At 37.0% G+C, this 25749-nt stretch overlaps 1 protein-coding gene across 1 annotated transcript; it reads left to right on the forward strand.

The window, feature by feature from the left end:
* The first annotated feature begins 21619 nt into the window (after positions 1-21619).
* LOC117925475 (probable LRR receptor-like serine/threonine-protein kinase At2g24230) lies at positions 21620-25177 on the forward strand. The gene has a single exon (XM_034844491.1). It carries the CDS (start codon positions 22230-22232, stop codon positions 24789-24791), a length of 2562 nt encoding a protein of 853 aa, XP_034700382.1. The 5' UTR covers positions 21620-22229; the 3' UTR covers positions 24792-25177.
* The last annotated feature ends 572 nt before the right edge of the window (positions 25178-25749 follow it).

Consider the following 25749-nt stretch of genomic DNA (forward strand, 5'->3'; position numbering starts at 1 on the left):
CACCTTTCATGTGCCTGACGGTGCTTTGTTATCACTGATGGCTGAAGTAAAGTTAAATGTTTCCAAAAGATTTCTTGCAGTTTATCAGGCTTATGAATTGTATCAAAATTTTCCATACCAAATTGTTAGGTAGTACCGATATAACATTAATTTTTACCTTCCATATGTCATATATATAGACAGATTTTATCTAACTGCATGTGTCCTGTATGCTTCATGGACCTCTCAGGTGTTACCATCTAATGAGAACTTTTTGTTCGCCTCATGCACTGAATTTGTTGTTTTGTTTGCTATTCTGATATTTCTGTATGTTCCCAGTGGTAACTTGTAGCTTGTGCTGTTGTATTTTTATTTATGGTTAATTTTCTTTGCTGGACAGGAAGAAAATATGAAGTTTACTCGTTATGGAGAGGGTTTTAGTCCATGCCAGTTGGAGCACCCATTCCGGTGACTATCACTGCTTTGTTCGCACTTCTACTGGCATGTGGTACTCCCTCGATGACAGTCGGGTAGGAAGTAACATAACTTTTTTGAGTCCATATTCATGGTATTCTGGGAGTATGTTTGTACACTGTGCACAGATGATATCATTCCATTTGAAACGAATGTGTCATTTTATGGTATGATCTTTTTGTGATTTCAAAAAATGTTATTTAAATATGAGCTTAACTACCTAGCCCCTTGAGGTCTGGCTTAAGTGATAAAAGGTTTGGGATGGTTTGTTGGAGGGTACAGGTTCAAGTCTTGATGGGGACAAAAATTTACCTATCAAATATATATATATATATCATGTCTTGTAATATCCAACATAATTTAGGCTTCCCCTTGGAGTTCAGTATTGCAACTTTTAAGTTCCCCCTCAGTTTTAAACATATCCTTTCACACATGAATTATCTATTGGTGAAGGCCCCATATTTCATGTCTTCATCTATTGGTGACTCCATTCTGGAGTGTGCTTATGCCTTGAAATGTTGGATACAGCAAAAAAAAAATTGATTCATGGTTCCATCTGCTGTTTGGACACCTCCTAATATGTGCACCTTCAGTTTTTTACGTAGGGGGATGACTTCCTTATGATTTTACCCTAATTTGGCATACAGGTTGTCCAGGTTAGTGAGAGAACTGTTTTGGATCAGAAGGCCTACATGTTGTTTTATGTTCAGAAACAGAACTTGGTTGCAAGTTCCATAGCAAAGAAAACATGTTCCAGTGTAAGTCAAGATCTATAGGAAACCATTCAAAGTGGACCAGTTGGGAAAAGTTTAAGTGCTGCTGATGCTTCTGCTGCTGTAACTCAAAATGATGTATCAAATGTTGGCTTGCCAAAGGAGATTCTATCAAGAGAAGCATCAGCTCCAAAAAGTAGCAGGTTCTCATCTGACTGCTTGGCATTGACAAATGGTCCCATGTCTGAACCTTCACCCAATGTAGCATTATCAAAACACTGGGTGATGGGGCTTCCCACTCTGAACCCTACTCTGGAGAAATCCATGCCACCATCAGCTCCATCTGTTAAGGGAAGTAGTATCTCTAATCTTGACAGTGCTGTTGCAGCATCAACTGGTGCCAAATTTAATGGGTGCAGTGAGGATTAAATTTCTAAGAAATATCAGGGCGTCTTAGATGTCATACAAGCGAACTGCATCAGTTCCCAAATTCTGCTGCTGATAAGCCTGACTCAGAGAAGACCTCTCCAAAGGTAATTGGAAATTCCATAACCATTGCAGCATATGTATATATGCTATTGTGGATTTTGCACCTCATTCTTGACCCATGAAACCTTTTTTTATGTAGGTTGGTATTATTTCAAATGCAGATGGAACATAGGAGAAAATAGAACCTGTTAAGTTGCCAAATGGTCCAAGTGGTGAAAATTTTCAGTTAGTTATTTTATTTATTGACTACCTTAAAGTCAAATTAATTGTTTGGTCAAGCATTGACATTTTCCTTCATTGCAGGTTGGAAGTTATACCCAAAGGGAGTGCTGCTGGTGATTCACTTATTGAAAAGGCTGATGATGGTGGCTAAAAATTATCAACCAAGTTGATAGAATTTTCAAGCCCGTCAAGCATTGTGAATAGATCTATTCACATGAAAACTCTTGATTGCAAGCCTCACAGAAAATTAAAAAAGAAGCATGTCAAGTGTTGGATGAGAAGCATGCATCTTGTTTCAAACACCCTCTTCCAAGCATCCTTGAGCTTGCGAAAGAAGAAGAAGCACTAGAGCAAATGGCACACTTCTGACATCAAGAATCTCACTGAAGAACACTTACTGGAAGCAGGTTGTTTATCTATTGTTCAGGGCCCATCCCATCCACATTTGATAAAACCCAGACAATTTCTGTGGGTCCAACTAATCCTTGGGGAAAAAGGTTTAAGCATGGTACCAAAAAGGGAGATAAAAGAACTGCCGTGAAGGATGTGGAGTTCAAAGACAGAATTGGTCAGGAGTATGCAGAATGGACTAATGAGTATTCTTACCAGAGGTCTAGACGAGACAAATGGTAAGTGGTCATCTAGACCCTGGACAGTTCTTATTTGTTCATATATTATTTGTATTATCAACTTCATGAATTCGTTTTAACCTTGCATAAGCAGCTCTATTTCTGATCCATTCACATGGTACATCTATGGGCAAATAGCTTCTGGGATCTTGTAGACCCTCCATTTTGTCCTAGTAGCACATGTTATCCTATGTGTTCTCCGTCACTTCTTGTTGCTTTATAACCGTCCCATGGTGGTTCATTGTCATTCATTTGGTACTTTTTTTTTTTAGCCACCTTGAAAGATTCATCATCGAAGGATTTTTTTTTATGGATCCTAAATGTGACCTTAGTTGCACTCTTAGCTTAGTTCATTAACTGGCACCTTAGGTTCAGCTCACTTAAGGGCACCTTAGCTCAGTTCACTTAGTGATACCTTAGATTCAGCTCACTTAGTGGCACCTTAATTTATTTCCATAGTTTTAAAAGGCACAAGGCATGCCTAATGTGCAAAAGTCTCCTATAGCTTAAGCATAAGGTGCAACACAAGGTGTGTGTTTGAGTGAAGTGAAATGCAACCTAGGATACACAACAATTTTGTAAAATATGATTTAAAATCTAATCTGATCAATAAAAATTTTTAGATTTGAAACGTTTAAAAGAAGCATTCAATAAAAAAGTAATGAAATTATATAAATTTCAATATATAATTAGAAATTTCAAGAATAAAAGTGTTTAAAAAGGAAGAGTAAAGCCGACAAGGCATGCCTTTTTAGTAAGGCGCATATCTTGGCAAGCAAGGCTCTATAACTAGGGAGTGGTGTGAGCGCACCTTTTAAAACTATGCTTATTTCACTTAGTTGCAGTTTAACTTAACTCACTTAGTGACATTTAGTTTAGTCCACTTAGTTTACTTCAGCTTAGTTCACTTGGTGACACTTTAACTTAGTTCACTTAGTTGCATCTTAGTTTAACTTACTTAGTTCACTTAGTTACACTTTACCTTAGTTCGTTTAGTTGCATTTTAAGTTTATCTTGCTTAGTTGCACTCTAGCTTAGCTCACAAAGTTGCACTTTAGTTTAGATGCACTTTAAGTTAGTTCATCTAGATGCATTTTAGGAAGATTTTTAGTTGCACTTTAAGTTAGTTCATTTAGATGCATATTTAATTCATTTCATTTAGGTGCATTTTAGGTTAGTTCATCTAGATGCATTTTAGGTAGATTTTTAGTTGTACTTTAGGATAGTTTCATATCACTTTGCATGACATATGCAGGGGGTTATTTGGGAGGATTTGAAGGAGTTCACGGCTTTGGGAGTTTGAGATTGCAATTTGCAAGTATTCTTTTTTGGAGGGATACACAGGGCACTGGAGACTTTGCCATAGAAAGAACTCTCTTTGGCATCATTCACAGCATTTAGGATGTTCTTTTGGAGAGGGGATTCTTGGAGATACATGGCTGCCCATAGAACTCTTGGAAATTCAGGAAGGAAGGTAATCAAAATGGGAAGTTTTTAAAAAATTGTTTACAACATTGGAAACTTTGGATAAGGAAAGACTCTCTTTGGAAAGTGATATGCATGGTTGACATTGAAATTTTAGATCGACTTGGAGAGTTGGAGATCAGATTGGAAACTTTAGAGATTAGGTAGGATCTTCTTTGACATGATTTTGGGAGACTTGCTGGCAGAACATGACTCCATTGTTTTTTTAGGAAGGTAAGAAGATTTGAGGAAGTTAGAGATTTTTTAGGAAGACTCCTTTTGGGAAGAGGCATGGCTGCCATAGATTTTAGGGGAGATTCACATGGCATGGAGAGGAGATAAGCAAGACTCACAAATTGGAGATTTAGAGAGGGTAGGACTCTTTGATTCATGGATTAGAGAGTAGGAGAGCTTTCTTGTCATATACTGAACAAACTTAAGTATTTTGAGCATAACTTTCACTACAAATATGCAAATAAGTGGATTCTTGAAGCTACGGAAAGCTAACAAAAAGGGTTACACTTACATCTGTTGACAACTTTTTCTAAATCAATCCTTATCAAGGAGTAAATTTCATGACAAGGTTCGAGTGCAGGATTAGCCTAAAGAGAGGATCACATCATCGAGGAACGGGCATGGCTACCACAAAATTGAGAAGAAAGGTGAAGTCTTGAAAGGAACAGTTGAAGTCTTGAAGATTAAGAAGGTGAGACTCAGCGTTGGGAAACAAGAAAGGAGCAAGTTTGCATCTTTTTTAAGAGGAGGTATGTTCTTTTTATTTTCTTGAATATCTTGATTATGATTACCTCTTCATCTATTTCTTTTCCTCCCATTGTGCTTAAGTATAAGAATTATCTTTGTTTGAGGTGGATAATGAAAGTCACTTTGATTGTTGTTAATCGGATATTGTAGATGACATATTGATGAAAAGTTGATGAATGGTTGATTGATCTTATATTGATTATGTCTATTAGAATTGGGATTAGGATTGTTTGTTTTGGAGTTATTCTCGCTTGATTGAGGCCCTTTGACAATACATGATAAGTGACCAAGAAATTTTCTATTTGTTTTTTTATTGTCTTTGGTCTTATTTTTGGGTTACTTGTTTTTGTTTGGGATGTTTAAATTGTTCACCTAAAGCCACTTAATCATCTTCATACATTAAACTTTTCTAGGGTTATTTGTGTTTGATATTTTGTGGTTTAGTAATATCTTTAAAATTGTTTTTTTTCTTTTTCAAACATTTTCCTAAATAGATTAATCCTCTAAATTTTCTTAAAACTTCATCTTAGCTCATTAGGGTTAAAAAAAATCATTTTTTTCAAAAGATATGCAAACAATTTCAATTGGTATGCATTTTTCTATTGATTTTTAAATGAATTTTGATTTTATATACATGAATCCAAGTTCATGGTTCCAAACAAAATAGAATGATTCTTTGCCTTGATGAATGTACTAATGATTATATGAGCTTAAAGATGCATAAGTTAGATTTGTGTATATCAAATAAAGACTTGTGAAGTTAAAAAGATCCTTGCCTAGATGGCATCAGAATACACCCACCATAATAGAGTCAAAAGTGTGCAAGAGATCATGGGAAGGACCTTGAAGGTCTCAGTGGAGAGGAAGACCTTCTGGGTTAGTTTCGAGGGAGAGGTCGGAGGAAGATGGTGTTCACTAATAGAGCACAGTAAAGGCTCTGTTTTCGTTTTAGGCTTTGAGAAGGAAGAGGTTAGTTGGTTGATAAAACAATTGACAAAGGCCATTGAGATGAAGATTTTTATGGGTTTCAATAGAAAATTTAGAGGAAATACTAGAGTTCATCTATTGGAGGTTTGCTTCAATGTTCATGGCAGGTTTATAAGATTATTAGAGTTTGCCTCCAAAAGGAAGTCAACCTTTCTGGTAATACCTGAGGGGGACAATGGCAGGGGATGGAAACTTTTAAAGGATGCGTTGTATTCAATGTTGGTGGTCCCCTCCTCGGGTTTTGACGAAAAAGGAAGGCAGAGCAGTGAAGGAAGGATCTTGCACAAATTCGCGGGTCCCTTGCAACGGTCCTTCGCGAATGTAGTCAAAGAAGAAAGACCAAGGAGAGGCGGCCTTGTTTCAGTAGGGAGATGGGCGAGGGCCATGGTGTGTGAATGTCATGTTGGTTCTGTTAACTAGGCTGAGGTTGGCCGGGCTAGGGCACAAAGGCGTGGTGACAGTCATCCCTTTCGCCGGAGGAAAAGGATTGTTTTTTGAAGAAACCTTAGAGGAAGCTATATCACTACACGAGTCAAGGTTCATCAGGATTAAAGGAGGAATTATAGTCTTGTTGAGAAGATGGTCGCCAAAGGGAAATTCAGAAATAGAGGGGAAATTCAAGGAAGGTTGGATAGATTTAAGGGGTTTACCATTCCATTTATGGACTGAGGTTCACTTGAAGAAAATTATGGAGCAGTGGGGGATGGTGACAGAGATAGATTGGCGAACGCTGAAACTTTTTTAACTAAGCAAAGCTAGGGTGAGAGTTGTTATGAAAGAAAGATCAGTGCTTCTCGCTTTGATTGAGGTGTTAGATGGGGGATGGGATTTCACAGTCTCAGTTGCAGTGGCTGGGAAGGAAGACGACATGCAGGTTAGAGAGATGGATGAGTCAACTCGGCATTTGGCTGAGGCTCACACGGGGACAGTTGGCAAAAGAGGGAAGAGGAAGATAGATCAACGGCTGGAAAGGGGTCCTCGGTTGGGGCAGTTGGCAGAACAATGGAGTGGAGAGGTGGTCAAAAGGCTGAGAATGCTCTTGGGAGGACACGTGAAACGAATAGGATGACAGTGGGAAACAACTGGCCTCCAACGTCTTTCAGTTCAAATTCAAAAAGCCAGAGAGCAGGTGGTGCTGGGCCAAGGCAGGCTGGTAGGGTCAAAGCCCAGTCAAATCTCGTGGATGAGATCTGGGCCTCCAAGACAAGGGCCCATTCTTTTAGTAAGCCCAGCCCACAGTCTGAAACTGATGTGGGCTGGAAGAGGGAAGTCCCTGGGAAATGCCCGATTCAGTCGCTGGGCCAAGAGATAGGAGGCAAGCAAGACAAATTTTCGAAGGGCCCATCACACAGAGCTACTCATTCTGCAAAGGGGAAGGCGAAGGTAGGCTACGAGGAATCTGAAAATCAACGGAGGGGCTTCGCGGTGAAGTGCAGTTCAAAGATGCTGTGGAATGTTTTACTTCCTTCAAGCTCTGCATGCCGACAAGGGGATCGAAGCCGAAGAGAGCCACTCACGACTGAGAAATCGCCGACAGGTAGCGATACTCTTCCATTGGAAGACACCTCCGAAGCGGGAACACAGTTGGTTCAAGGGTGTTCCGAGGAAGGAACGACGCCGACGAAGGAAATCGCGAAACAAAGGAATATTCTTAGGGCTCCTTTTATGTCAAAAGAGAAGGAGAAAATGCGCAATATTGCTATAGGAAAAGACGGAGCAGGTGTTAAGGGCTTTGTGGGTTGTTCTCATAGTGGATCTTCAGTCTCAGATCATCCTTCTTATCCCGCAAACAGAGAAAAAGGGCTTATCTTTGAGAGGTACTGTGGAATGACGGAAGTGGAAATTTTCCAGGTATCTTCTCACCAATCTTCTCTGCCTTTACGTTCTCCCTTCTCTGGTATGGCTCCTCCATACCAGAGTCCTTCTGTTCCCGATCTCTCCATTTCAGCCTTTCATTCCCAGTTTCCTACGAAAAACCGAGTGTTAACTGAAATTTGTTCAAAAAAAAATGTCGTTGGGGATTATCGTCTTGGGTATGTTGGCAATCCTAACCATGTTGAAGCGGTGTCCCAGCTGGCTAGATTGAATCTGTTGTCTGAGAGCTTTAAGTATGATAAGACCAATCCCAGCTCGCCTCATGGGGCCCCTATTCTGGATGCAATTAGCTAGGGAGACTTAGAATTCTCCTAGATGAGTGGGTTCCAAATAGAAGGTCTTTCCCCCAGCAAAATGGCTAAAGTTTGTGAGGTCTTAAGCTCCTTGGATATTAAGGTGTATTCAAGACAAAATAATAGAATTGCCATAGGCAATTGAGCTTTGGTGGCGATGGTTTGGAGATATAGGGACAGTGAGGTGTTTTTATGAAGATCAGAAGCTAGAATATAAGGGGGTTGGGATCTAGGAAAAAGAGGAGGGTGGTTAAGGATTTTTTGCGACTTCAGAATCCGGATGTAGTGATGTTTCAGGAAACAAAAAGAGAGGTGTGCGACAGAAGGTTTGTAGGTAGTGTCTGGTCGGTTAGGAATAAGGAGTGGGCTATTCTTCCGGCGTGCGGGGCTTCAGGAGGGATTTTGATCATTTGGGACTCAAAGAAAATGAGCGGTGAGAAGGTGGTAATAGGATCTTTTTCTGTCTCAGTCAAGTTCTTGTTGGATGGAAGCGGACCATTGTGGTTGTCCGCAGTTTATGGGCCAAACAACCCCTCAATTAGGAAGGATTTTTGGGTGGAGCTGTTAGACCTTTTTGGCCTTACTTATCCTTCATGGTGTGTGGGAGGTGACTTCAATGTTATAAGGAGAAGATCAGAAAAATTGGGTGGATCTGGATTCACTTCCAGCATGAGGGATTTTGATGGTTTTATAAGAGAATGCGAATTACATGATCCCCCATTACAGAATGCCTTTTTTACTTGGTCAAACATACAAGAGTCACCGGTGTGTAAGAGATTGGATCGGTTTCTCTATTCAAATGAGTGGGAGCTTTCCTTCCCTCAAAGCCTTCAAGAAGTTCTTCCTAGATGGACATCGGATCATTAGCCGATTGTCTTGGATACCAATCCGTTCAAGTGGGGCCCAACACCTTTTAGATTCGAGAATATGTGGTTGTAACATCATAGTTTCAAAGGGTGCTTTAGCAGTTGGTGGAGAGAATTTGTAGGAAATGGTTGGGAAGGTCACAAGTTCATGAGGAAGTTACAAGAAAATGGGAGCTAGAGGAATTAATTTTGAGGGAAGGAATTCATTGGAGACAAAAAGTTAAGGTAAAATGGGTTAAGGACGGGGATTGTAACTCAAAGCTGTTTCACAAAGTGGCTAATGGGAGACGAAACAGGAATTTCATCAAATTCTTAGAGAATGAAAGAGGTTTGGTGTTGGATAATTCCGAGAGCATCATAGAGGAGATATTACTTTGTTTCAAAAAGCTCTACTCGAGTCCTCCTGGTGAGTCATGGAGAGTAGAAGGTATTGATTGGTCCCCTATATCAGAAGAGAGTGCTTCTAGGCTGGATTCCCCTTTCGCTGAAGAAGAGATCTTTAATGCCATATTTCAGTTAGATAGGGATAAGGCGCCGGGGCCTGATGGTTTCACCATAGCAATGTTTCAGGATTGTTGGGATGTGATCAAGGAAGACTTAGTGAGGGTGTTTGCAGAGTTTCACAATAGCGGGATTATTAATCAAAACACCAATGCCTCTTTCATAGTCCTTTTGCCTAAAAAGAGTCAGTCAAAGAAGATTTCAGATTTTAGACCTATCAGTCTGATCACTTGTCTATATAAGGTAATAGCAAAAGTTTTGTCAGGGCGTCTAAGAGGAGTACTACACGAGACCATCCACTCCACTCAAGGTGCTTTTGTTCAAGGGAGACAAATTCTGGATGCAGTTCTTATAGCCAATGAGATTGTGGATGAGAAAAGGCGATCAGGGGAGGAGGGAGTTGTATTCAAGATAGACTTTGAAAAGGCTTATGACCATGTGAAATGGGACTTTTTGGATCACGTGTTGGAGAAGAAGGGATTTAGTTCTAAATGGAGGAGTTGGATGAGAGGTTGTCTGTCATCGGTCTCTTATGCTATTCTAGTGAACGGTAATGCTAAAGGGTGGGTCAAGGCATCTAGAGGTTTAAGACAAGGTGACCCTTTATCCCATTTCTTGTTCACTATTGTTGCAGATGTGTTGAGTAGAATGTTGTTGAAAGCTGAGGAAAGAAGTTTGCTGGAGGGCTTCAGGGTAGGTAAAAATAGATGTGGGGTGTCCCATCTGCAATTCGCAGATGATACCATCCTCTTTGCTAACTTTAGAGAGGAAGAACTGCAAACTCTTAAGAGTTTATTGTTAGTGTTTGGTCAAATGTCTGGGCTTAAGGTCAATCTTGACAAGAGTAATCTTTTTGGCATCAACCTTGATCAGAATCATCTCTCTAGGTTAGCCTTGACACTTGACTGCAAGGCTTCAGATTGGCCTATACTTTATCTGGGTCTTCCTTTGGGAGGGAATCCAACTGCTTATGGATTCTGGGATCCAGTGATTGAGAGAATCTCTAGGAGATTAGACGGATGGCAAAAGGCTTACTTATCTTTAGGTGGTAGGATAACTCTCCTACACTCTTGCTTTTCCCATATCCCTAGCTACTTCCTTTCTCTGTTTAAGATTCCAGCTTCAGTGGCTGCAAAAGTCGAGAGGATGCAAAGGGACTTTCTTTGGTCAGGGGTTGGGGAAGGTAAAAGAGATCATCTTGTTAGGTGGGATGCAGTGTGCAAGCCGAGGGTAAAAGGGGGTTTGGGGATTGGGAAGATACCTTTAAGGAATCGCGCTCTTTTAGGGAAATGGTTGTGGAGGTTTCCTAGAGAGAGTACAACTTTATGGCATCAAGTCATTCTTAGCATATACGGGACACACTCAAATGGTTGGGATGCCAATACTGTAGTCAGATGGTCACACCGCTGTCCTTGGAAGGCCATTGCACAAGTCTTTTAGGATTTTTCCAAGTATACTCGGTTTATCGTAGGAGATGGGGAAAGAATTCGCTTTTGGGAAGATTTGTGGTGGGAAGACCAAATCTTTAAAGACCAATATCCAAGACTACATCGAGTAGTAATGGATAAAAATATTCCTATATCTTCAATTCTCGGTTCGACTCGCCCTTTCTCATGGAACTTTAATTTCCGTCGTAATCTAACCGATTTTGAGATAGAAGGTCTAAAACGCCTCATGCACTCTCTAGATTGTATGAACTTATCCACTTCCGCTTCAGACGCGAGATCTTGGTCCTTATTGTTTTCAGGATTGTTTACAGTCAAGTCTTTCTTTACAACCTTGTCCCAAATGCCTGATTCATCTCCATTTTTCTCCACTAAGTTTGTATGGAAATCTCAAGTCCCTTTCAAAGTTAAGGCCTTTGTCTGGCTTGTGGCACACAAGAAGGTAAATGCCAATGACTTGTTACAATTGAGGAGACCCCACAAAGCTCTTAGCCCTGACATATGTAAGTTGTGTATGGAGCAAGGAGAATCAACAGATCATCTTTTCCTCCATTGTTCAGTGATGTTGGGGTTGTGGCACAGACTTTTTCAGCTAGCCAAGATGGATTGGGTACCTCCGAAAAACATTTCAGACATGATGTTCATCAATTATAAGGGTTTTGGCAAGTCCAAGAGAGGGGTAATTCTGTGGCAAAACGCGTGTATAGCGTTAATCTGGGTTGTGTGGCGGGAAAGAAATGTTATGATATTTGAGGACAAAGCTAGGAATTCAGAGAATCTTTGGGATTCCATTCATTTCCTTGCGTCCTTTTGGGCTTATTGTTCAGCGGGTTTTAAGGGCATCCCCCTTAACGTATTACAACTTGATTGGCTAGCAATGTGTAGATCCAATAGTTCCAATGGGACGGCCTAGTGTATTGTTATTTTTTCGTGTTGTTTAGTTTTACTTTTGGCGGGAGGATTCCTCATCCTCCTTTTGTACTTCTTTTTCTATCAATATATTCATGCGTGGTTTCCTATAAAAATAAAATAAAGACTTGTGAAGCCCTACATAGATTCAATTTTAAAAAGCCTACTGCCACCGTTTTTTGTAAATTTTGGAATTGATTGGCTTAGGGATTTTCTAATATTTTTTTCATGTTGGGGACACATTCCTAACCTTTTAAACTTATCAATCAAACTTTATTTGGGCTTAAAATCAATTTTCAATTGAGAGTTCTAAATTATGTCAAATTATTAAATTATACCATATTTAATCACAAGTATATTGGTCAGAAACAGAGCAAAATCTTATGACATGCAAACACTAATTTAATTAACCTATCTAGAAGCATGATAAAATTAAGAAAAAAATTGTACAAGATATTCAAAATGTCTATATTACAGGAAAAATAACAACAGGATTAAACTACATGGCAAGGATTTTTAAATTAAGCCAAACAGCCCTTGACTATAAAGTAGGGTCAGTGCAATAGGGGTAGGAAAAAGTATTTTTTTTCTCTCATTTGAAGAATTTGTTTTCAACAAAGCTTGGTCTTAAAATTAACTTTAAAAAGTATAGATCAAGGGAAAAATATCAAACAAAATTAAGGAAATCAAGAAATAATTTATTTTTACAAAATCAGTTCGAGTGTCTAGAATAAAGTCAGAATGAGACTTGTGTAAAAACTAATTTAGATCTCTCAATTGAAAATTGATTTTAAGCTTAAATAAAGTTTGATTGACAAGTTTAAAAGGTTAGGAACACGTTGCAAGTATGAAAAAAGATTAGAAAAACCCTAAACCATTCGATTCCAATTTTTCAATTTAGTGGTCAGTAATACAACAAACAGTGGTAGTAGACTCTCAAAAAATTAAATATATGTGCGACTTTACCAAGTCCCTGTTTAACATACACGAATTTAATTCTTGCATCCTTAACATTATATGATCATTACTAAGTTCATCAAGGTAAAGAATCATTCCATTTTGTTTGGAACCATGAACTTTGATTCATGTGTTACAAAATTGAAATTCTTTTAAAAATCAATGGAAAGATACATACCAATTGAAATTGGTTGCATGTCTTTTGAAAAAAAATGATTTTTTTTTAACCCTAATAACCTAAGATGAATTTTTAAGAAAAGTTAGAGGATTGATTTATTTAAGAAAAAGTTTGGAAAAAAAAACAATTTTAAAGACACTAAAACACATAAAATATCAAACAAACCTAGAAAAGTGTAGGGTATGAAGATTAAGTGGTTGTAGCTGAACAATCTAAACATCTCAAACAAACCCAAAAATAAGGCTAAAGATCATAAAAATCAAATAAAGAATTTCTTAGCCACTTATCATGTATTGTCAAAGAGTCCCAATCAAGTGAAGAAAAATTCCAAATAAAATAATCAGAATTTTAATTCTAATAGACATCAATGAACAATCAAAATGATCTTCATTATCTACTCCAAACAAAGAGAATTCCAATGCTTAAGCAATATGAAAGAAAAAAAAAAAAGGAATGGAGAGATAATCATTAGCACTATATATGCCGAAGATTAAAAGAGAACATACCTCAAACTTTGAAAAATATGAATCTTGCTATATCACGCCTCTAATCCTTCAAGATTTCACCTTTTGCCTCTCAAGATGCCCTCTTTCCTTCTCAAGATGTCACTTTTTAATTCAAGATCTTACCTTTCTAAAGTCTTGTCTTCTATCCACTCAATGTTGTGATCAATCCTTCCCATTGGCATGAATATCTTCAAGTCTCCAATGAGTGATCTTCTCTCAAAAAATTCCTTTGGGGTGAAACTCCCCTTCTCCCCTCTCAATGTGGGGTCTAAGAACTTTCCATCTCCAAGTCGTGGACTCTCTCCTTAATGTGGCAACTAGGTCTCTCGAGTGCGCCCCCCACTCAATGGCGTGATGATCTCTTTAGGGTGATCCTGCACCTGAACCTTGTCATGAAATTTATTGCTTAATAACGATTAATTTAGGAAAAGTTGTCAACAAGTGAACTGTAACCCTTTCTGTTAACTTTCCATAACTTCAAAAATCAACTTATTTGGATATTGTAACCCAAAATACTGAAACTTGTTCAGCATATGATGGGAAAGTTCATCTACCCTCTCTCAATCTCTCCAAATCTCCCAAAAAAATTTCAATCCATGTATCCCTCCAAGATGTGGCGGCCGTGTGTGATCTTAAGAGTCTTTCCTCCTTAAAAAATCAATATGGCGTTAAATCCCCACATGGCAGCCCTCATCTCTCCCAAAAAGAATCCTTTCCTTGCTTCCAAGATATTCTTACCTTCCTAAAGAAAACTAAGGCAATCATGTTCTCCCTCCAAGTCTCCCAAAACTGTGTCAAAGAGGATCCTATCTAATCTCGAAAATTTCTAATTTGATCTCTGACTCTCCAAGTCGTGGACTTCCATTTTGATTGCCTTACTTAAAAATTCTTCATGACGTGTGAATCTTCAAGAGTCCTATGGGCAGCCGTGTATCTCCAAGAATCCCTTTTTCCAAAAGAACATCCTAAATGCCATGAATGATACCAAAGAGAGTCCTTTCTGTGGCAAGGTCTCTAATGCCATGTGTATCCCTCCAAAAAGGAAATCCTTGTAATTTCAAACTCCCAAAGCCGTGAACTCCTTCAAATCTTTCCAGCCCCATGCACATGCTATGCAAAGTGATATGAAACTATCCTAAAGTGCAACTAAAAATCTACGTAAAATGCATCTGGATGAACTAACCTAAAGTGCACCTAAATGGAATGAATTAAATATGCACCTAGATAAACTAATTTAAAGTGCAACTGAACTTAAAATGTAACTAAGAATTTCCTAAAATGCTACTAAGTAAGCCAAAATAAGTGAACTAAACGTAGAATGCCACTAAATGAGCTTGCCTAAGGTGTCATTAAGTGAGCTAAGCCAAGGTGTCACTAAGTGAGTTAAGCTAAAGTGCAACTAAGTGAACTAAGTTATGGTATAACTGAGTAAGTTAAGCTAAAGTGCATTTAAGTGAATTAAGCTAAAATGCCACTAAGTGAGTCAAGCTTAAAGTGCAACTAAGTGAACTAAGTTAAAGTGCATCTAAGTGAACTATGTATGATGTGGAATTTTAACATGATCGTTTATATTCATTGTTATTAATTGTTCACCTAACTTTTATTATTTTGGGAAAACCCTTGACTCATTTTTAAGGTACACACTCTCCTTTCTTATTTGTTTAATTCCATGTGATATGTATGCTTTGTGCAAGTATTTTATTGCTATGTTCTTGTTTGTTTTTATTATTGTCACATTCGCTTCTTGGTATCCACTGATTTACAAATTAATTGTCATAGTTACCTCAATTTAATTAGTTGAAACTTGTTTTAGGGCTTAGAGAGGTGCTACCTCATGGTACCTTCCCAATAGATAACCTAATCCCGGACTTAGACTTGGTTTTCAAAGATATGTTTTCCCAAAGGAGTCATTTTTTAGAATTTTATTTTTTATTTTATTTTTCCTTTTAAAAATAAATAAAAATAAGTGATAACTCCAATTTTTTTTTAATTATTTTTTTTTTTACAAAAAAACAAGTTTCATTATCGAGTGGGGACACATATGAAAAATGCGAGTCCACATATCTATATTCATTGCATTCAATCAAGGAGATGTCATTAGAAAAATACCTTTCTTTTTATAATAAACTTTTATTGCTTAGTTGGTTATACTGCTGCTTTTAGCCACTTTAAGTTTGCTCAGATCTAGATGAGACCCGTCAAGTGTTGCATTCCTATTGGCATTAAAAATCCATCCATTTGTGCAAAGTGACGTTAAGAGGCATTGTGTGCTGAAGGGTTTGTGATATTAATATCCATCCCAAACAAAAACTCACACAGGACATCTTCTCTTCCCCCCTCCCTCTCCTCCAATATTGGTTTTGCCATCTTCTTCATGTTATTCTCCCACCAAGAAATCCCAAATATTTGAAACTGGTCCAAATTAATACACATTTGCTAGGGAAATTTCTTTGAAATGCGTGTTCATCATGATAACCCTTGAGCAACTTGGTTTCGTGAATGATGTTTTTGGCCTTGTATTGTTGACTGCAGTTGCTCGGTGGGATGATATAGAATGGCCTTCAACCCAGGTTATGGAATCAAGAAGCGTGGAGGGTGCAACCACTGGTTATGTACCAGATGAATGGTGAGTTGAATATTATTACTTATTCTGTTGGTGAAGAGTCTATTAGAATGTGGAAACTGTTGTGATGACTGATGATAGTTGAGGTGCCTTCTTGCATTGGCAGCTTGAAAGATGATAAGAGTTAATGCATGAAATATTGAGTCTGGGTCTGAAAGTTTTAGGTGAAAGGGAGGGAAAAAAACTTCAGGTTAACGTTGTGGGTTTTTGTTTATGATTTCAAATTTCTTTTCAGCTGTGTTTGTAACTTAAACTGTTTTAGCTGGATCCGCACGGGTTCTCCATCCTGTGTGATAAATGGGTTTAAGCTGAGACTAAGCAATCACTCCATTGCCGGATCTAGATGATCAGCATGATTACTCTTTTATTCTCTTTCTTCTTCTGTATGTGTGGTGATCTGGGGCATGAACTTTTCAACTCTTACAGTGATGAAGACTATGATCGGGGCAAGAGGAAGAAAGTAAGTGATATAAAGAAATGAAGCGTACCTAAATGGGTGAGCAAGCTTGACTTGTTACCCTGCTGCTATACGTCATGTTTGAGGACTTTTAGCTGAAAGAGCTACTTTGTTGTCAAGGGAGTGTGCCAATCTCAACTCTTTTGAAATGTAATATCTTTGCCCAATGCCCCCCTGTTGGTTGGCTTAAAAGTTACAATCTTTTATCATATTTTATTGTAAGTGTAATGACAATAATAAAATAGAAATAGTGAGATGGTTGTCACACATGGAAAGCTGATCTCATTCTTCTTCCCTTCTTTTTATGATAGTAACATATTCATGTTATAGCCCCTTATCTTTTTATGATGGTTTTCAATGGTGGGCAGTACCACTTTTTCCTTTTTGAGTTTTTTTTTCAGTCTTTTCCATCATTTCTTTTTCTTTTTTATCATAAAATGTGACTCCCTTTTCCCATAGATGGATCCATTCCTAAGAAAAAGGAACAAAAAAAAAAAAAAAAAAAAAATCCAAAACAAAAACATAAATATTTGTCCTCCCCTCCATTTTACAAACCCATGTTCTCAAAACATATTGAGATAAGAGTAACAAGCAAAGTGCTTTTAAAAAGATGGTGCTTTTCTATTTTTTTAGAAGAAAAAAAATATGAAAATATGTTTGAGAATCAAAAAATTATTTTTTATTTTATATTCTTAAAAATAAAAAATAAAATATTTTTTAAAAATATCTTTTAATTATCTTTAACTATTTTCATTTGTTTTTACTTGTTTTTTATGATCATTTTAAAAAATAATTATACAATTATATAGAATGATAAATAATAAAATATTAGATATAAAAATATATTTAAAAATATTAAAAATGGGTTAAAAATATTATAAGTTTTTTAAAATATTATTTTTTTAAACTCTTTTTGAGGACGGTCACCAAACAAGCCAGCACATGTCCTATCTTCCCTCCTTCCAAATAATAGACCCCTCCAATTAAGAGATTAATTGAATAGGGCAAGTGTACCTTCTAAGGAAATATTAATATGCAGTTAATAAAATACATGTTGCCCTCCAGAGACAAGGCAGGTTGGTCTGAGACTCTGATTAAAAGAGAGGGACTGAGCTACCATTACTCTCACCGGCATGTCCGCGATGATTGCCAGATTGTGAGCATGGGGTTGCTCATCATCACACCATAATTATATCTACTGGGACCCACCTTTCTCTGGTTGCCACATTTTCAAGCGAACTTGAGAAACCCTCTGCAATCACACTAATCACATGCCCTTCTCATTCTACCCTTTTCCCCTCTCAAAACTGACGTGGCAATTGGGGGATTTTTTTTAAAAAATATTATTAAAATAAAATGATTCAAAAGATTGAAAAAAAATACAAATATTATATTCATTATTTGACAAAATGAGTTCAATTTTTGAATTAAAGTAGTTTGAAAGAGCGAATTTACATTTCACAATCAACCCATTTTTTTAAAACCCGATATTAAAAATGTATTTAATAATAATTTAAAAAAATATTTTTAATTATTTTATTGCTATCAAATATACTTTAAATAAGAAACAAACATATAAATTATAAAAAGTTGGCTCGAAAACTTTGATGCAAAATTTTCAACCATAGTAATTTTAGAATTATTTATTAAAAGCTCGGGAATCGAGATATTACTGTTCTAAACACTCATACTTAAGGGATAGTCCCATCCTATTGTTAGTTTAATGGGGTTTCGCCTTAATCCAGAAGCTGTCTCCACTAATCATGAAAGATAATCACCTAACACCAACATTTATGATGACCAAATGTTTATTATAATTTAAAAACATGACCATACACAACATAAGATATTAAAATCTACTGTCTCCTGAAGGTCACAAAATGTGGGCCACAGTAAATATTAAATCAACCATAGCCCCAGGACCCCATTTGTAGTAAAATAAAGAAAGAAAAAATAATGTTGGGAGTGGGTTCCAACCGTAAATGGGCACAGGGCTCGAACCCATTGGTCTTGGTCCCAATTCAAACATGGAATCTAATCCTTGAACATTGATTCAGTGTTCAAATCTTTTACTAATCGTGGATATCTATGTATGCCTTACAACGTTCGGATTTTTTTGGGTTTCTTATTATCAGCAATAAGCTTGTAGTTTACTTCTTGAGTTAGCTGTCATTAATTGATTGGAGGTAGCCCATGATGTCCTTTAATCTTTAAAATTAGTGTTTTTAATTATTTTTACTTATTTTTTAAAATACTATTAAAAAATAATCATATAAGTATGAATAATAATTAAAAATAAAACTTATTTTTATGAAATATTTAAAAACGTAAAAACGAGATTATAAACATTTTAAGTCTTTAAATAGAGTCTTATTATAAAAGGTTGATCTATTTTTTCTCGTGAATATCTCGAGATATTTGATCGATTCATTTTGTTACGACTTGACCCAAGAAAGTGATGAGGGAGCAATCAAACCCCATCACCTTCCTCTCAAGTGAGTATAGATCATTATTTCCATCTCATATGAGAGTAATTAAATGCTCTTTAGGTGCATGAAGGATATGATTTGACCTTTATTTTAGTGAACATTGTTTGGAGAATAAGTTTGCTGGCATGAGCATGATCACTATGATTCAACGCTTGGGGGGTGTTAATTCATAGTGTGGGTTGATTTCTTCCTACTCCACCTCAATCATGAATGTGGGCTTCTTGGCTTCTTTCTCCCACTTCTTTTTTACTGTGGGTCTTGGGCATGCTCATGTCTCTCAGATAATGTGGCTGTCGTCACTTGTCACCTCAATTTTTTTTCTAAAGAAGGGGACAGATCCTTTGGGTTCAAAGACAGTGTTGCCCTCTATGGATCCTGTTTTTTAATCGTATAGGAGAAGGGTATTTTCGAATTTTCATGGTCTCTCATTTGGACACATCAATAGAGTATAAAAGAGGCTCAAATCAGTAGATTTTCCTAAGAGTTGAAGATTAATGATAGATAAGTCACCATAATGATGCACCCACAATATGGGTTTGTGGGGGGGCCTGAAAGCAGCCAAGGCCATAGAAATGGGTCATCTCTGCAAATTTGGATTAGTTTAATGCTTAAATTAATATAATTAATTTTAATTTAATTAATTAATTAATTTAAAATTATGTTTTAGATTGGTAAAATATGGGTTAAAGATATTGTAATTATAATTAAATTAATTTATATAATTATTAAAATTGGTCAATTCAAACCAAATTTATGTTTTGTAAATGGACTAAAAATTAATATATTTATTAAAGGAAATATATTGGTCCACACAAATATGATCGTTTGGCTAATCATATCAAAGTTTATTGGCTGGTTTGACGGTTTAGGGTTTTGAATCTTTTGATGAAGACGACCCTCCAATTGAATGGCCAAGATGGGTCAGTCATGGGTCAGCCATGATCCATTGTTACCACACTGAGGATGGCCTCATTGTATTATTTTTTCACATGGACGACCTCCTCAAGAAAATGGGGTAGGAGAAAACTTTTTCCAATGGGTGAAGTCAACAAAACCAGCTGCCACTACCACTCATACTCCATTCAAAATCAAAATATAACGTAAAATAGCCACAATAAAATATACAAAATTGATTTAAAAAAAAAATTTACTAGGCACAATCAAGTTTCTTGGGTCATCTTCTTTCAATAAAATTATAGTATATATCATTAATTAAATAGTTAAAACAACACTTTAGACAAAGAATTCAAATATTTATTACCCCCAAGTTTCCACCAATCTGCACCATCACATCTACGGTTTGAAGAAATTTTAGGTTTTGATGAATAATAAATCTCATTTTTAAAATATATGAACTAGAGTATGTTTAGTAGTGATTTTATAAAATATTTTTAATCTTTCTAATACTTGAATGATAAAAAATTTCAAGTGTTAAAAATATTAAAAGCGTTTTTTAAAATCACTATTAAATTGACTCTTATTTAAAATTGTGTTTGATGAAGATTTTAGGATGTGTTTTTAATATTTTCAATATTAATATTTAAAATATTAGAAACATTTTCTAGAATGAGTACCGTATTAGCGTGGTTTTATTTGAAGTGTTTTTAATAAAAATATTTTCTCTTAAATTGTTTTCAACAAAATAAAAAATATTTCTTTAAAAAATATCATAAGTGATTTTTCAACGTTATAATGATTTTAAAAAAATTTAAAAGTGTTTCCTAAATTTGATCAAATATCTATTTTTTTTAAAAATATTTTTTAAATTAAAAATGTTTATAAAATCACTATCAATACTCTAAATCAAATCATTTGAATGACGATATTTACTAATAATTGATAAAATAGAAGGTAGATTTCAATGATCACAATGGTAAGTTTTATTATAGTAAACAAGTACCAAAAAAAAAAAAATCCAACAAACCCTCTTATTTTTCCTGAGAATGATATTAAGAGTGTGTTTTTACTCAAGTATTTTATCCAAAAATATTTTTAACATAATCACATATCATGTGTTTTTTAAAAACATATTAAAAGTAATTTTTTAACATTATAAATTATTTTTTAGACTTTTAAAAGTATTTTTTGAAAAATTTCAGATGTTTTAATTTTTGTGTGGTTGAATAACACTTATGGCCTAAAGTGATTCCTAGAATCAATATAAAACAATGCTGAATAATTACGACAGCAACAGTTGATACCCATTTTATAGAAATGTGTGGTCTACTGTTGAAACTACCAATTTGTCTCTTTTCAATTGAAATCAGTATTTAAAGGGTAATTATTTTTCCTAGAAAATTAAATTTAATATTCTATTTTAAGATTTACCTCATTTAATCAGACATTTAATAAAAGTAAAAACACAAAAAATAAAAACCATTCAATTTATATTTATGGAAATATTTTCATAGACTCCAAACATAGATAAAATCAAATTCATGGAAATGTTTATAAAATTGATGTTGTCAAAAAAAGCTGCATTTAGTCCGAGATCAGTGGAAAAAGTTTGAAATTTTGGAAGGGAAAATAGTGAAAGCAGCGAGAAAAAAGCCAAAAGGATGCCACCTCTTTGCTAATACTATAAAGAATTAACTATGTTTGACTGTTTTTATGGTAAAGATTTATTTCCATTTTAATTAGTGAAAATGGTTTTTATTTAATTTAGACAAAAAGATGATGAACAGGAGTGAATGCAGAATCATTGAATTCCCACCAACAACAAGAAGCAGTGATAAATTCTTCAAAGCTATAGATATTTCTTCATCAAGCTTTCTCATTTATGAAGGCTAACCTCTGACCACGCTACACTGTCACCTTGCCTTCCCAATATGCCCTTCTCTCTCTCCTGGCTTTCATATAAAGAGTCTTTACCGCAAAATATTTGGTGAAAATTTGGGGAAAGTAAAGCTTCTCATGTTCTATACAGAGACAAAAGAGTTCTTCGTTTGGGCTGTTTCCTTTGTTGGCTTTCTTGGACCAGCAAAGACAGACAAGGTGAGTTCACGTTCTCTCTTGAAACCCAAAAACCTTCACGCTCCTCAGAAACCATGTGTGTTCTGTGAATAGTGGTTTTCAGCCAACAGATATTTCCAGTCATTTTTGGGGGTTTCTGGTTACAGCAAGGGCTCCCTTGGTTTTGCAGTAAGTGTTGTTTCTGGGGGAGTTTTGGCTCATTAATCATCTTTTCTTGAAACCCACAAACCGCTCTCAGCTGGGTAGTGGCGGTGGTGGTGGTGGTACTCGGGCTTTAATGGAGTTGCAGAAGCCATAAAAGTAGTATTTAACTTGAACCAGAACCATTTATGTTACTGGGATGGTGGCTTTGAAGTTGTGAGAGAGTTTTGAGGTTGTTGGAGGGTTCTGGGTTGAGTTTTCTCTTTCTTATTTCTGAGTGTTAGGACCTTATCTCCAATGGGTTTTGGTTCCTTGGGTTTTCTTCTGGTTCTAACACTGTTCTTCAGGCCTTTACCTTGTCAACAACCCAATACGGATGGGTCCTTTGTGTTGGATTTCTTGGAGAAGATGGGTTTAACATCTTCTCAAGTTTACAACTTTTCTATCCCCTTTTGTTCATGGCCAGGAGTCTTCTGTGATGCCAAAGAAGAAAATGTTGTGGGGTTGGTGGCTTCCGGGTTGGGTCTATCTGGTTTGATTCCTGACACCACCATTGGAAAACTCAGCAAGCTTCAGTCTTTGGATCTCAGCAACAACAAAATCACTGGTTTGTCTTCAGATTTCTGGAGTTTGGGCTCACTCAAGGCCCTTAATCTCTCAAGTAACCTGATTTCTGGGTCCCTTCCTAGCAACATAGGCAATTTCGGTGTACTTGAAATCTTGGATCTTTCAAACAACAATTTCTCTGGGGAAATTCCCGCTGCTATAAGCTCCCTCGTCAGTCTGCAAGTTCTTAAACTTGATCACAATGGTTTTGAATGGAATATTCCATTGGGGATTCTCAATTGCCAATCTCTTGTTTCAATGGATCTCTCTTTCAACCGGTTTAATGGAACAGTTCCTGATGGCTTTGGTGCTGCATTTCCTAAGATCAGAATTTTGAACCTTGCTGGGAATGAGATTCATGGCCGGGTTTCAGATTTCTTGGAACTGAAATCCATCACAGTTCTTAACATTTCCAGGAATCAGTTTCAGGGTTCTGTAATGGCTGTTTTTCAGGAGCCTCTGCAGGTCATTGACCTGAGTAAAAATCACTTTCAGGGTCACATTTCTCAGGTACATTCTAATTCTAGCTTCAATTGGTCTCATTTGTTTTACCTAGACTTGTCTGAGAATGATCTCAGTGGAGAAATTTTTCATTATTTGAATGAAGCCCAAAATCTCAAATATCTCAACCTTGCACACAATCGGTTTTCTGAACAAGAATTCCCACAAATTGGGATGCTCTTCAGTTTAGAATATCTTAACCTGTCTGAAACTAGACTCACAGGTCCTATTCCCACCGACATCTCACAATTAAGTAGTTTGAATACGCTAGACCTTTCCAAGAATCATCTTAGTGGTCAAGTTCCTCTCCCCAGTATAAAAAACCTTCAAATTTTTGATATTTCACACAACAACTTGAGTGGAGAAATCCCATTGTCACTCTTAGAGAAACTTCCATGGATGGAGAGATTCAACTTCTCTTTCAACAACTTAAGCCTCTGCTCTTCAGAGTTCTCACAGGAAACTCTCCAAACATCCTTCATTGGTTCTACAGACAGCTGCCCAATTGCTGCAAACCCTGCTTTCTTCAAAAGAAAAACCCCAAGACACGATGGGCTCAAGCTTGCTTTGGTTTTAACCCTCTCAATGATCTGTTTATTCGTGGGATTGCTATTTCTAGCCTTTGGTTGCAGAAGGAAAACCACCATGTGGGCCGTGAAGCAACTATCATATAAAGAAGAGCAAACTATTTCTGGTCCTTTTTCATTCCAGACAGATTCAACCACTTGGGTAGCTGATGTTAAGCTGGCAACATCTGTTCCAGTGGTAATTTTCGAGAAGCCACTGTTAAATTTCACATTTGCAGACCTCTTGTCTGCAACCTCAAATTTTGATCGGGGTACGCTATTGGCTGAAGGGAAGTTTGGACCTGTTTATAGAGGATTTCTACCTGGTGGGATTCATGTAGCAGTAAAAGTTTTGGTCCATGGCTTTACCATGACAGACCAAGAAGCTGCTAGAGAGCTGGAGCACCTTGGTCGTATCAAGCATCCTAATCTTGTTCCATTGACAGGATACTGCTTAGCTGGGGATCAAAGGATTGCTATTTATGAGTACATGGAGAATGGCAATTTGCAGAACTTGCTTCATGACTTACCACTCGGGGTTCAAACAACGGAGGATTGGAGTACAGATACATGGGAAGAAGATGACAACCATGGGATCCAAAATGTTGGATCTGAAGGGCTGTTAACAACATGGAGATTTCGTCACAAAATTGTACTAGGCACTGCCCGTGCACTGGCATTTCTCCACCATGGCTGCTCACCCCCAATAATTCACAGGGATGTTAAAGCTAGTAGTGTATACCTCGACACAAACTTAGAGCCAAGATTATCTGATTTTGGCTTGGCTAAGATTGTTGGAAGTGGATTAGAGGATGACATCTCACGTGGGTCACAGGGCTACATGCCCCCAGAGCTATCTGATCCAGAATCTGGGACCCCAACACCAAAATCTGATGTTTATGGATTTGGCGTTGTTCTCTTGGAGCTAATTACCGGGAAAAAGCCCATTGGAGATGACTATCCAGAGAAAGAATCAAGTTTGGTGAATTGGGTGAGAGGATTGGTGAGAAAGAATCAGGGATCAAGAGCTATTGATCCAAAAATTCGTGGAACAGGACCGGATGCCCAAATGGAGGAGGCCTTGAAGATTGGATATCTCTGCACCGCAGACCTTCCCTCAAAGCGGCCTAGCATGCAGCAGATAGTTGGACTTCTTAAAGATATTGAACCAGTTGCGCATCGCTAAAGGAAAATTGACGTTGGTCTTTTGCTCTTTCCGTTATCTATTCATTTCCTTTTGCATGAGTTCTTTCTATATATGCTGCCATGGGAGGAAATGTACAGTAGTCCCAAGACATGTTCTGGACTTTGGTTTCTCATTTCACCTTCCCATTGTTGATGGCAGAAAAGCTTAATTTATATACACAGAAGTTTGATCCATGAAAGGTAGCATTCTTCTGAACTTTCATTCCCTTTGCTTTTGATATGGTTCCATCATCCACATCAACAAAAGCACTCTACAGCCATTTTAGCTTAATCTTCCTAGATCAATGAGCTCATGCAATTGGGATTTTGTTTCTTGTTTGGTTTTTTTTTCTTTGCGAAGACAATCTGATCGAATTTTTCTTTTCACATGTGGTGGCAAAAGTAAGCAAAAATGCATATGTTGGTAGGAATGGTTTTGGTTTCTCTCTCAGAGAAATATGCTTCTTGATAGGCACCCCTTGTATGTAAGGCTTACGTAATCTTCTTAAGGGTGTTTACAGAAATAGACAGATATGCTGTGGACCTGGTGTTGATTGTGAGCACCATGGCAATTGCAGTGAAACCATGGACCACCTCTGGACCATTCATTCATAGGCTATTCTCAGATAATTCTGCCCTCTCTTTACTGCTTTCCTTGTCAAACTCAGGCTTGTGCATATTTTTCTGCACTATAGCCTATACCATCAGATTTTACTTTCCTACTCTGGGCTTCAAAGTTGAAAGTACAACCAATGCCTGGTGCCTACTAATAAAATTAAAATCACCCACTTGGAGAAAAACTGTGTATGCCATGATCATGAATGAAAATTTTCAAATGGGTGGTGGATTGATTGGTTTGGTAGTTGAGCAAGTTGATTGAAAGTCACTGACTTTCAGAGTTTGAAAAAATGAAAATGCCAATATGGAATCAGGTCTCCCTGTATCTCCCTCAACTGGGC

Source organism: Vitis riparia, chromosome 11 (genome assembly GCF_004353265.1).
Source record: "Vitis riparia cultivar Riparia Gloire de Montpellier isolate 1030 chromosome 11, EGFV_Vit.rip_1.0, whole genome shotgun sequence".
NCBI lineage: Eukaryota > Viridiplantae > Streptophyta > Magnoliopsida > Vitales > Vitaceae > Vitis > Vitis riparia.